The sequence below is a fragment of the Danio rerio genome, chromosome 3 (genome assembly GCF_052040795.2).
Source record: "Danio rerio strain M-AB ecotype USA chromosome 3, GRCz13ab, whole genome shotgun sequence".
In the NCBI taxonomy this organism is placed as follows: domain Eukaryota; kingdom Metazoa; phylum Chordata; class Actinopteri; order Cypriniformes; family Danionidae; genus Danio; species Danio rerio.
This window is the reverse complement of record NC_141023.1, coordinates 29,369,719-29,382,966: the sequence shown is the minus strand read 5'-3', so window position 1 is coordinate 29,382,966 and position 13,248 is coordinate 29,369,719. Positions and strand designations below refer to the sequence as shown.

Genomic DNA, 13,248 nt, shown 5'->3' with positions numbered 1-13,248 from the left:
TTGTAGTTTTATAAAATACAAAAAAGCACATAAATAAATGTTAAATAATAATACTAATAATTTCTTTTTTTTTTTTTTATTTGTACTCACTCCAGACTTTTGAATGCCGTTAAATATACATCTTTTTCATTATTAGATCAAATGTGAAAATTTTGCTTTAATATGTTATGGGTTCAGTATTTTAAAACAATCGAACCTAGTATTTATATATCGTTATCTTTACATTGGTGTTTTTTTTACAATGAGTTTAACAAATATAATCCCCCTGAGAAGGAAAATGTTAAAAGCCCCTGTCTTGAATTATATAAAACACTGGGCTAAGTTCATTAGCAAAATATATTGCTAAGGAGACTATTATTGTCATTTATTCGCATATTAACATAGATATGTTAATCACCCGGCACCATGAAACAGTAGACACAATATTAACTGTTAAACCTAAAAAACCTAAAAACCTACTAAGTTCAAATACTGTTTTAACTTTATTTTGTAGGCCGTGTGCTGTGAAGACTTTGTCCATTGCTGTCCTAAGGGCAAGAAATGTAACATTGCTGCTATGAAATGTGAAGACCCTTTATGTACCAGAGAACCCTTGGTAAAACAGACACCTGTGCAATCAACTACTACTCCCAATGTGATTGGCACACAAAGTAAGCCAATAAACACTCAGTAAGGCTGAATCAACTTGCAGGTACACATACAACAAAACAAAACACTCTCTGTTTACTTTTTGAATGTTCAGAGTCTGACGTTCCCTGTAACGACACTGCGGCCTGTCCTGATGGAAGCACATGCTGTAAGACTAAAGATGGAGATTGGGCCTGCTGTCCTCTGCCTGAGGTAAGTCACACATTAACAAGAAGCTTCATCTCATACAACAAATCCTGAAGCAGAGTGTGTTTTGGGTGAAGTTAGAGGTGTGTGTTGATTTTCTCTGCAGGCCGTGTGTTGTGAAGACTTCATCCACTGCTGTCCTCATGGCAAGAAATGTGACATAGCTGCGGGGTCCTGTGAAGACTCTTCAGGCTCTGTGCCATGGGTGGAGAAGGTGCCCGTCCGTCCAATCAGAAAACAGAAAGTGGCTGTTACAAAAGGTACATCAACACAATGAATACAGCGCATTCAAACACTGTATACAATAGGGCTGAAAGATACTGGAAAATCTGACATTAATATTTCGTTTTTCTGTTTATATTGTGATACGAATACAATTTCACTGGATAACCTGAATAGATTTGTTTGGAAAGAATTGTGATTGTAATAATTGTGTAGAGGAGTGATCAATAAAATATGAGCCAAATTACAAGCAAAGGTAAGCGTGAAATAAACAGTACTTGATGATTTTCTGGGAGTCCATCAGTATTCAGGTACAGATATGTAATAATCAAATGTAAAATGGCACTGTATAGTCTTTACTGTATAGTTCAATAAATGCATTTTTCCTTTATTAATGTTACAAACAATACAATTACTTGCGCTCAAATGGTTTAAATTCTTTTGAAATTCTCATACAGTCACAGGCCTTAAAAATGCATGCGCAAATGAAAAACCTTCACTGTAGTATGGTTAAACTCTGGAGTGACTCACAAATCTTATGTTTTTTGAACTGTGATCCAGACTATGTGATTATTGCAGATGAACAGATTGCAATAATGGTTATAAAACATCATATTGTGCAATCCTAGTATAAAAGGAATCATTTAATTTATTATTATACTGTTTGTATCATTTGTAGTCTCTCCAGTGTCTTCAGATATTGCCTGTAACGACACTGTGGCCTGTCCTGATGGAAGCACCTGCTGTAAAGATAAAGATGGAGATTGGGGTTGCTGTCCTCTGCCTGAGGTAAGTCACACATTAACAAGTAGCTTCATCTCATACAACAAATCCTGAAGCAGAGTGTGTTTTGGGTGAAGTTAGAGGTGTGTGTTGATTTTCTCTGCAGGCTGTGTGTTGTGAAGACTTCATCCACTGCTGTCCTCATGGTAAGAAATGTAACGTTGCTGCGGGGTCCTGTGATGACCCTTCAGGCTCTGTGCCCTGGGTGGACAAGGTGCCCGTCCGTCCAATCAAAAAACAGAAAGTGGCTGTTACACAAGGTACTTTAAAAACTTGAATTACTTCAATTAATTTGTCCTGTATGTTTTATTGGCTATTAAGTAATATAAAACAGTCTAGAACAGGATTTAACCAATCAGAATCAAGTACCCGAACTATCCATTTTAATTAAAAAAAAAAATTGGGAGGTCACTGGGAGGTGACATGGGCCTACACGTATGGAACTTACCCTAGTGAAGAGGTACTACATGTTGGAACCTCTAAAACTAGGCCCTTAGGGGTAGGATATTATAGACAAGACAGAGGAAATGCTGTCAAGCAAAAGACAGCTGTTTTTATAATAACGGTACACATAGGATTACTGGTTAAGCAATTACAATAGATGGAACACCTAGCCAAGTACAGGGACTGCCAATAGGGCATGCTAACACAAATACTGGGCCTGGTGTCAACCTCTCCACTGAGTTAGACCACTTAGGGTGCCAGCGAAACTTAAAATATCTGCTCTTTGAACTTCTAGAAGGGCAACAAATGGCAAGCATATTCTTTAGTGAGGAAGAATGTTATTGCAAGTGAGACTCTAAGGCAGTTTATCCCAAATTATGTAAAATTACCAAGTATACACAAAGAAACCAGCTGCATTCAGAGACAATAGAATTTTCCGAATGCATTAGGTGCCACCCAGCCCACAGCTCTAGAGGTCTCTGCCAGAGTGGGGTAGAAGTGAAAAAGGGGCAAAAAATGCATCACCGGCGAGCCCAGGGGGCAATTTACCCATGGGCGACAGGCCACTTGCCGATGGGCTATGAAGTCAAGCTCTGTGCACTCATATCCAAGAGAAGGCCACACTTTGTGTGGAGTGAAACCTCATCTTGAGGCTGGTACTCAAAGGTGATGATGACATCCACTATCTAGTGCAGGGGTGACCTGCAGATTTTCAACCGCAATTAGACACACCTGAACAAGCTAATCAGGCTCTTTCTAGGTATACTAGAAACCTCCAGGCAGGTGTTTTGAAGGAAATTGGAGCTAAACTATGCAGGACACCAACCTTCCAGGACCGAGTTTGGGCACACTTGATCTAGGGAAACAAGCTTTGTTTAGAAAACCCTGTCCCTTCTACCGGCCGATGAAGCAGACAGACAGCTGCTCAGATATTCTAAAGCTTGCGGTGTGGTCTACATAATGTGCACAGGGTGTGAATGAGACACACCAAGGCTGGCTTTGCCTCATCTGAGGACAGTGCTTGCAAAATTACCATCTGATCTAGTGGAGTGGAGGGAACCTTGGGCACATATCCAGGTCAGAAATTCAGAATGACATGAAAGTCAGCTACTGTGACATCTGAAATGGGTATGAGAGGCGTTATAGGAGGGTTATATCTTTATCTAAAAAAAAACTGATGATCAGGTTGTGCTTTCCCAATAACATGTCATCGACTGCATCATAGTGAGCAGCAAAGGCAGTGACTTACACATTTAAGGGGATTAGTTACTGCCTCAGAACCAAACTTGTACTTTCAGGATTTGTCCATGGTTCTTTATTCTTTCTAATAAGACTCCTCGAAGGAGGAGCTGTTGCAAGGAGATTGAGTTCCAGAAACCAGATCTGGATGGGCTAGTTGGGATGGGTATCATTCTCCGTAACATTGCACAAAGTTTGTATAAGTAGTTCGTGTGGTGGAGCAATTGGGGTTGGAGTTTCTATTCTCCTTGGAGTGTAAGCTGTAGTAAGAGCTACATGCTATTTAAGAATTGTTCTGAGAAATCCAACATAATACAAGGATTTATGTCAGTTCCACTAGAGATATATAATTTTAGTGGAATCTTATGATCAGTGTGTTCAGAAACTGTTTGTATCATTTGTAGCCTCATCAGCATCTTCAGATGTCCCCTGTAACGACACTGCGGCCTGTCCTGATGGAAGCACATGCTGTAAAACTAAAGATGGAGGATGGGCCTGCTGTCCTCTGCCTGAGGTAAATCACACATTAACAAGTAGCTTTATCATTAAAGCCCTTTATCTTGTACCACAAATCCTGAAGCAGAGTGTGATTTGGGTAAAGTTAGAGGTGTGTGTTGATTTTCTCTGCAGGCCGTGTGTTGTGAAGACTTCATCCACTGCTGTCCTCATGGCAAGAAATGTGACGTAGCTGCGGGGTCCTGTGAAGACTCTTCAGGCTCTGTGCCATGGGTGGAGAAGGTGCCCGTCCGTCCAATCAGAAAACAGAAAGTGGCTAATACAAAAGGTACATCAACACAATGAATACAGCGCATTCAAACACTGTATACAATAGGGCTGAAAGATACTGGAAAATCTGACATTGTAATATTTCGTTTTTCTGTTTATATTGTGATACGAATACAATTTCACTGGATAACCTGAATAGATTTGTTTGGAAAGAATTGTGATTGTAATGATTGTGTAGAGGAGTGATCAATAAAATATGAGCCAAATTACAAGCAAAGGTAAGCGTGAAATAAACAGTACTTGATGATTTTCTGGGAGTCCATCAGTATTCAGGTACAGATATGTAATAATCAAATGTAAAATGGCACTGTATAGTCTTTACTGTATAGTTCAATAAATGCATTTTTCCTTTATTAATGTTACAAACAATACAATTACTTGCGCTCAAATGGTTTAATCTCTTTTGAAATTCTCATACAGTCACAGGCCTTAAAAATGCATGCGCAAATGAAAAACCTTCACTGTAGTATGGTTAAACTCTGGAGTGACTCACAAATCTTATGTGTTTTGAACTGTGATCCAGACTATGTGACTATTGCTGTGACTATTGCAGATGAACAGATTGCAATATTGGTTATAAAACATTATATTGTGCAATCCTAGTATAAAAGGAATCATTTAATTTATTATTTTACTGTTTGTATTATTTGTAGTCTCTCCAGTGTCTTCAGATGTTGCCTGTAACGACACTGTGGCCTGTCCTGATGGAAGCACCTGCTGTAAGGATAAAGATGGAGATTGGGGCTGCTGTCCTCTGCCTGAAGTAAGTCAAACATTAACAAGTAGCTTCATCTCATACAACAAATCCTGAAGCAGAGTGTGTTTTGGGTAAGGTTGGAGGTGTGTGTTGATTTTCTCTGCAGGCCGTGTGTTGTGAAGACTTCATCCACTGCTGTCCTCATGGTAAGAAATGTAACGTTGCTGCGGGGTCCTGTGATGACCCTTCAGGCTCTGTGCCCTGGGTGGAGAAGGTCCCCGTCCATCTTAGAGCAGGTCAGAGGCCATCTGGCAAAGTGAAATGCAACGCTACTCATGGTTGCCCTGAATCCAGCACTTGCTGTAAGAACATTGCTGGAGAATGGGGCTGCTGTCCTTTCTCTCAGGTATGGTATTTTTCAGTTCGATTCATCTTTCTTAATATAGCGCTTTTACAATGAAGATTATGTCAAAGCAGCTTACAATGAAGTTCTAGTGAATTGAACTTCAGAGTTAAAGTTCAGTTTAGTTCAGTGTGGTTTAATTTTTTACTGCTGAAAGTCCAAACACTGAATAGCAAATCCATCGATGCGCAGCTCCACAAGTCGCAAGTTTTTCATATTTTTAATCTAATCTTGCATGAGTATCCAAATGAGGAAATACACACTCCATTTTCAACTTTGAATTTTATCGTTCATAGTGACATCCCTCGATGCCTCTATAACAGTGACGTTCTTTAAGCACTCAGCAGGTCTAATGCCCATCAAAGCTGCATTTATTTGATTAACGTACAGTAGAAACGATACTTGGTTTATTTGTATACATATTAAAGAACCGTTTATATCAAACTAGTACACACAGGAGATGTTTGGGGACAAAGTCTTGACAAATATCTTGAAATACAACATCTGAACAGTGGCATACCACAAGCAGTATTGTTTACTCAAGTCCATTAAATTATTAGAAAATAACATGCATGTACAATAGAAACGATACTTGGTTTATTTGTATACATATTAAAGTGCAGTTTATTCCTGTGATGTCAAAGCTAAATTTTCTCTAGTCTTCAGTGTCACATGATCCTTCAGAAATCAATCGAATATGATGATTTGGTGGTCAAGAACCATTATTATTATTATTATTATTATTATTATATTTTTTTAAGTGTTGAGAATACTTATTTTGCAGTGTTTGTCAGTAAACAGTGATACACTTTTAATTTTTTAATGAATGAAAGCATTTAAAAAGCAGCATTATTTTAAAAATCTTTTTGTTTGTAACTTTTTAAATGCTTTTGCTAACTGAATTGAGTTGAGTTGAGTTGAGTTGAGTTGAGTTGAGTTGAATTGAATTGAATTGAATGGGGTATATGCACACAGACTTTTAATTTCAGTCAGCCAGCCCCAGGGCTTTCGTTTAATTGTCATTCTTTACAAAATTGCAGCGTTTAAGATCTGATTAAAAAAAACAAACAAACAAAAAAAAAAAACTTCCATCTTCACTAACTGGCTGAGATGCGATACAAAGTGAGTATCAGACCAAATAAGAAGCACTGCATTAAATTATAGTTTTCAGCACCATGTCTTCAAAATATGCAAATTAATTTTACGCCAGTATTTTTGTTTGTTTTATTTTTTCTTAATTTTCAAATATATTCATTCCCAAACACTATGAGCGCTATTATACACCCGGTGCAATAAGGCCCAAGACATGTTTCTATGACGTGTTGCTATTTTCAGACCATAATTTTCCTGATTTCAGCCATGTTGTTTAAATAGCAAATCCATTTGCGCCACTTTGTGGACTCATGGGTGTTTCGCTTTAGATAAGAGGCGTGTTGAGGAACTAAAATAGACTGCACAATAGACCAGCTGAAAGCAGGTGTAAAGTCCAGCTCAGAGCAAGTTAGCTGTGCGCCTAGCTTACACATTGCTTAATACACACAGGATATACATCAATACACAAATATCTTTACAAATGAAAAAAAAATTAAAGGATTAAAATGCTACAAAAATGACTATTTTCTACATAAATATAAAAACTACTGCCTCCATGCCTCCATCTCGGGGGGCTTTTTTTAGTTTATTCATGACAATTTGCTTTTGTATAATGTTATTATCAGTAGTAGTATTATTTATCATATGCATATTTATATTTGTTTTAATAAAAACAAGCTTTGCCCTCTTGTCATGTTTTAGACCATATGGGGCATAGCATGTGTATTTGGATATAACTCAGTTTTTTGACCACACTTCGTTATTATTGTTCAGTTATTCGTTTGCTGGAAATAAGAACTGAATTTAGAAAAAGATTTGAAACAAATACTTGCGCTTAACAAACTAAATTAATTATGTATAGGCTAATGGATGTCTGTGAGTACAACACGTTTCCTTAACCACGAAAGAGAGTGAAAGTGAAAGTAATGAATGAGGAGGCTAATTCTCTCATTCTCGTGCTGCAAAAGGTCTGTTTATCTGTTTTCTCTCTAGTGAAGTGTTCAGTTTTTCCACTTACAAAGTCAGCCATGTAAATAGCAAATGCACCATGGCGTGACGCAACTGACTCTTAAAGGGAATAGGAGTTGAGACTCTTATTGGTTTATTCCCAAAACACGCCTATAACTCATTAAGAGAATAAGCTCAACCCTGTTAGACCATGTGCAGTGGCGCAAAGCGAATTTTTCCATCCTTAAAATAGCAAAAGTGGATTCAGACATGCCCTTAATTCTTTTGCGCCCTGTGCTTTGGACTTTGCGCCTAGATCGTTAAAATAGAATCCTGTAAAATAGAGTCCTGTTATCTAGAATAGAACAATGCATATTTTTTAACCACTTCAGTCTAAAATTACAAGTATTTAGAGAAACATAGCAATGTTACTAAGGATAATAATAACAATAATATCTTATAATATATTATATATATATATATATATATATATATATATATATATATATATATATATATATATATAAACCAAAGCAAAACAAAAAATAATAATAAAAAATATATATATAAATAAAATCTATTAATTAAATGATATATACATATATATTTGTAGAGTAATTCTTAATATGGTCAACATATTCAATAAAGGGGTGCCATATTTTAATTGTTTACTCAGTCCTCTTAATGAGTATCAAATGTTTTTAAGGTAAAGACAAGACATCATCTCTCTGGTCCGTTGAATAAAGGTGGGTGGAAGGGGATCACCCCAGTATTTTCAATGGAGTTTCTGTGCTAGCCTGCTGCTAATGACGGCTCCTGCGTCTTTCATCTCTTTTTACGCTTTAACAACTAAATGGAGGCTTAAGTCTGTTTAATTGATTATATTTGAATTGCATTACAACATCGATGCTGTAAAAATAACCTTATGAAATTGAAAATAGTCACATTAAGCTTTCACCGGAAGTTCATCATTGGCTGAAAAACACTAGCTTTGCTTATAGTCCATTGAATTGAACTGAATTGAATTGAATTGACCTTAAGCTTCTGAATGGTGGAAACTAAAATAAAAGTTATTGTAATTTCGTTTTGCGAAAGGAACAAAACACAAATACCCCGAAAAAAGCATATTTTAGACTAATTTTGTTAATCTTTTTTATCATAAAACAGTTATTAAAAGTCAGCCTGTTCTGCCTGCAGGCTGTGTGTTGTAGTGACGGATTCCACTGCTGTCCTCAAGGCACCACTTGTGACTTTGTAACATTAACCTGTAAAAGCAACAGCACGTCTGTACCAATGTCAGTCCTTATCCCAGCCTCAGCTAAGGAGGAACAGAGAAAGCATGAGGAAGTGAAAGTGACAGTGGGGAAATACGGTAACAGGGTTCCATGTGATGCTCAAACATCCTGTCCAGATTACACCACCTGCTGTCTTATTGCAAAAACCAACAAATGGGGCTGTTGTCCACTGCCTAATGTGAGTCTGACTCTGTTGCATATAAAATTAATGTTTATTAGTGCTAATCATTCCTAAATTCTCGGAAAAACATGTTCTGCAGGTTGTTGTTTTTCAACAGAACCGGTTGTTCTGTTTTTTTCCATCATGACTTTGCTTTTTTTTTGCAAGTTTATTTACAGGCACTTCCTTGTTCATGTAGCAGAAATGCACAATCATGACCCAATTGTTTGTAGACACTAAATACAATACTGTTTAAAAGCCTGGGGTTTTAAATTTGACAAAATGTGTTTGTTTCAATCACAGGGGACCTTTCGTGCCCCTTTTTACAGGATATAAAATAAGTCTCTGATGTCTGTAGAGTGTGTATGTGATGTTTCAGCTCAAAATACCACACAAATAATGTTTGTAACTCTTTGAAACTGCCTTAGGCTTTGATCTTAATTTTTGATGACAGTCGCTTTTAATTCAAATGAGATTGTGTTCCCAGCCCTCTTTTCAATAGAAGGCGGAGCTACAAATACCTATGTGTCAGCATAGTGGCAGATTCAAAAACAAGACTACTATCTTATGCCAATTAGGGAGAGATTGTCACTTAAGGATGGGATAATGTACGACAGGCCCTTGAATTATTAGAAAAATAATGCACGCCTGAAGTGCCTCATTACAATATGTGTGTGTTTTTTCAAATGATTGCTACGATGTACTATGCTTAGCACCCTTAAACACACTGTTCAGATGTAGTATTTTCAGATATTTGTCAAGACTTTGTTCCCAAACATCTCCTGTGTGTAGTACTAGTTAGATTGTGAAATAGCTGAAATCATTCAGTGTAGTGATATGGAAATGTGGTCAAAACATGCCTGGAACTACTTTAGCTTAGCGGTTCACTGAAAATATAGGCAGACCTTACAAAGTTTATCAGCCAATCAGAATCAATCATTTGGCTGACCCTTGTATAAGACCAAATAAATGCAGCTTTGGTGAGAATAATGACTTCTTAAGAAGACATTAAAAAATCCTATCACAGTCTTTTTGAACGGTGTGCGTTTGTGTTAGTAAATCGAAACAAATACAATATTAAATTAGCTTAATGTTTCATGCAAAATGGTTTGTTTTTATAATGACACTATTTCTTGTTCTTCCTCAGGCTGTATGTTGCACAGATGGAGAGCACTGCTGTCCGGCCCACTATAAGTGTAACCTGAGCAGTGTGTCTTGTATTAAGGGAGACGTGGTGATCCCCTGGTACAATAAAATCGCTGCTGAAAGCACACCAGCTCCAAAGTTGGATCTCGGCGTTGTTAAATGCGATGAACAGTCGAGTTGCTCTGCAGATTCGACCTGCTGCCTCTTGTCTAAAGACGAAACGGGCTGCTGCCCTTTTCCTGAGGTAAAAATCTGTGATTATGTCATGTGTGTATATTTATTCCTGTTCAATATATTTAATACACCTCATGTATGCCGTAGGCTGTTTGCTGCCCAGACCAGAAGCACTGCTGTCCTGAGGGCTACAGATGTGACCTGCGCAGACGCTCCTGTGTAAAGACCACTAGGCTGTACGTGGAAATTACTCAACTCACTCACATCCGCAGCAACAAGCCCCAGCCAAGTGTTGTAGTGAAGGACGTTCAGTGTGGTGGTGGATTCAGCTGTCATGATGGTGAGACCTGCTGTCTAACCTCACAAACCACATGGGGATGTTGCCCGTCTCCAAAGGTAAGGGATAAAGCGCTCTATTTCTAAAATTCACATCATTATTTTGCATTTAACAAATAAATGTAATTTTATCATCATTTAAGGAGCAAAAACTACTTTTTTTTCATGGAATATATCTAAAGAACAGTGTTGTCAAAAATTGGTTCTGGGGAGCTGTTGTCCTGAGGAGTTTAGCTCCAATTTACCACAACACACCTGCCAGGATGTTTCTAGCAAAGCCTAGTAAGAGCTTCATGATGTGCCTCAGGCTTGTTTGTTTGGGGTTGGAGCTAAATTCTGCAGGACACAGTTTGGGCACCCCTGCTATAGACCATTGTTATTTATATAGTGCTTAGCTTGATAATTACCAGAACAAAACCATGAAATAAAAGTTACCGTGACTGACGTCCTGACTGAATAGGCAGGTTAGGGTATTTAGGCAAGTTATTGTATAATGATGGTTTGTTCTGTAGACTATCAAAATAATATAGCTTAAAGAGGCTAATAATTTTGACTTTTAAATGGTTTTTAAAAAATTAAAAACTGTTTTTGTTCTAGCCAAAATAAAACAAATAAGACTTTCTCTTTAAAAAAAAATATCATCAGACATACTGTGAAAATTTCCTTGCTCTGTTAAACATCGTTTGGGAAATATTTTTTTTAATAACATAAATGACTGATATGACAGACATAGTGAAAGACTTTCCACTTTTAACCTTTTGTGACAGAATAATAAAACATTTGTATATAAAAAGAAAATAAAAATCAAAGGGGGGCTAATAATTCTAAATTCAACTTTATGTATGCAAGTATGTGTGTGTGTGTGTGTGTATGTGTGTGTGTATATATGTGTATGTATATATATATATATATATATATATATATATATATATATATATATATATATATATATATGTATATGTGTGTATGTGTATGTATATATATATATATGTATATATATATATATATATATATATATATATATATATATGTATATATATATATATATATATATATATATATATATATATATATATATATATATATATATATATATATATATATACTTGTTTACTTAAGAACATAAATATAAATATTTTAGTCGTTTTAAACTAGTTGCTAGTCACTGAATGTAAAACAATTGAAAGGGATTGTTAACTCAAAGAACTCAAATTACAAACAAAGGTAAAAGTGAAATAAACAGTGAACTCTGCTGAACAGGTTTTTTATGTCCATATAATGAAAGTCAGTGGCGTCTAATACTGTAGTACACCCATTACTGTTATTACATGAAAACAAACATTCTTCACAATATCTTCATGTTTTGTGTCAACTTGAAGTATTACATTTCTGAGTGAACACTGTAATGTTGACATAAAACAGTGTTCAGTTATTTGTGGAACTTATGGTCGTGGTTAAATGAGAAATGAATCTGTCTTCTAAACAGTTATTAACTTCATTTAAAGATGCCAATTGGCAAAAAAAGAGGCCACGTCAGAGAAGGAATATCTCTAGACTGCATGAATGGAAATGAGCACTTGTCTTCTGATCTCAGTTCTATTGACTTTACTCTACATTCAAATGGCAGGCAAACTGTACGTGTCTATCTCAGTCAAATGGCTGTTCCTAACTCTATCCTCGGCTTTGTATTCTGTCTCTCTGTGAAGGCGGTGTGCTGTGATGATATGCAACACTGCTGTCCCGCGGGGTATAAGTGTGGGCCGGGTGGCACCTGTATTTCAGCCGGAGACTTGGACTGGAGCAACTGGGTCAACTGGAAGTTGTTCTTCTCCAAAAAGAAACGAGCCCTAACTCTATAAACATCACAGCAGCACATTGATTTTTACCAAAGACACTTACATGCTCAAGTGTCTGATATTTTTTTTCACATTTTACATTCCTCAATGTACTAATCAGTGATAATCAGATGATTAATTTCACATGGTTGATTTTATTTGCAGAAGAAAATGTTTAATAAGGACTCATTTTGGTAAGTTTCCATTGTCTAAAAGGTAATACCAACTACGCTTTAGTCAGAAAGTATGTGTCATTTTTGTAAAGTGTGTTCATAAAATGACCATCGTTACTGCTTAGTGCTGAGGATTTATTTATTTCCTAAATTGTGTAAAAATGTAACATATTAAAGCGTAGATGACCTCTAGTGGCATATCTTTCATTATAACTCGCATGTGGAAATGTCAGGTTTATAGGTTACATTATTTCAGACTTGACATCATGCAGTCTTGTGATTATGACTAGATCACCCTTGACAAGGAAATGTATTAAATTAAGATCTACCAGATATCCTCTTTTTAATTTCCCTTGGTCCTTACTCTTGTGTGTGTAACTTTTTTCTTCATTAATTTAAAGGGTTTTAATACTATATTAATTAAGCTTTGTGAAAGATATCTTAAAGATTTCTCAGCATTTCTGTATTGAATATTTCTCACAACGCATCTGAAACCTTGTCGGCTGTAATAGAAAAATAAAAAGAGAAATGCTTGTGTATTTTCTTTCGTATCTCCTGTTCACTTTTTCCAATTTCATTTATATTTGAGCATTTAGCAGACTAAAATCAGTGGAATCCAGTATTGTTTTGAACACCAATTACCTTTCATTAAACTGAAATAAACATTCTTCTGAATATCTA

General features: G+C 36.4%; 1 protein-coding gene and 1 long non-coding RNA gene across 12 annotated transcripts in view; one reads left to right on the top strand and one right to left on the bottom strand.

Annotated features, from left to right (window-relative positions):
- Positions 1 to 13,248, top strand: part of grna (granulin a) — a 27,122-nt gene extending 13,874 nt beyond the window's left edge. For 3 of the 11 annotated variants that reach the window (XM_087243379.1, XM_087243377.1, XM_087243376.1), the window contains 13 exons: positions 494 to 650; positions 743 to 840; positions 941 to 1,094; positions 1,736 to 1,845; positions 1,946 to 2,099; positions 3,927 to 4,036; positions 4,153 to 4,306; positions 4,962 to 5,071; positions 5,172 to 5,411; positions 8,646 to 8,921; positions 10,051 to 10,293; positions 10,371 to 10,619; positions 12,266 to 13,248. In XM_087243379.1, coding sequence (XP_087099505.1) covers positions 494 to 650; positions 743 to 840; positions 941 to 1,094; positions 1,736 to 1,845; positions 1,946 to 2,099; positions 3,927 to 4,036; positions 4,153 to 4,306; positions 4,962 to 5,071; positions 5,172 to 5,411; positions 8,646 to 8,921; positions 10,051 to 10,293; positions 10,371 to 10,619; positions 12,266 to 12,418 — 2,208 coding nt within the window. In that variant the 3' untranslated portion in view covers positions 12,419 to 13,248. The remainder of the gene's footprint in view (positions 1 to 493; positions 651 to 742; positions 841 to 940; positions 1,095 to 1,735; positions 1,846 to 1,945; positions 2,100 to 3,926; positions 4,037 to 4,152; positions 4,307 to 4,961; positions 5,072 to 5,171; positions 5,412 to 8,645; positions 8,922 to 10,050; positions 10,294 to 10,370; positions 10,620 to 12,265) is intronic. The other 8 variants (XM_087243381.1, XM_087243380.1, NM_001361234.2 and 5 more) reach the window with 6 other exon arrangements.
- grnaas (granulin a antisense) lies at positions 12,318 to 13,231 on the bottom strand. Its single transcript, NR_002877.1, is given in 1 exon segment — positions 12,318 to 13,231. It is a non-coding gene; the product is annotated as a granulin a antisense (long non-coding RNA).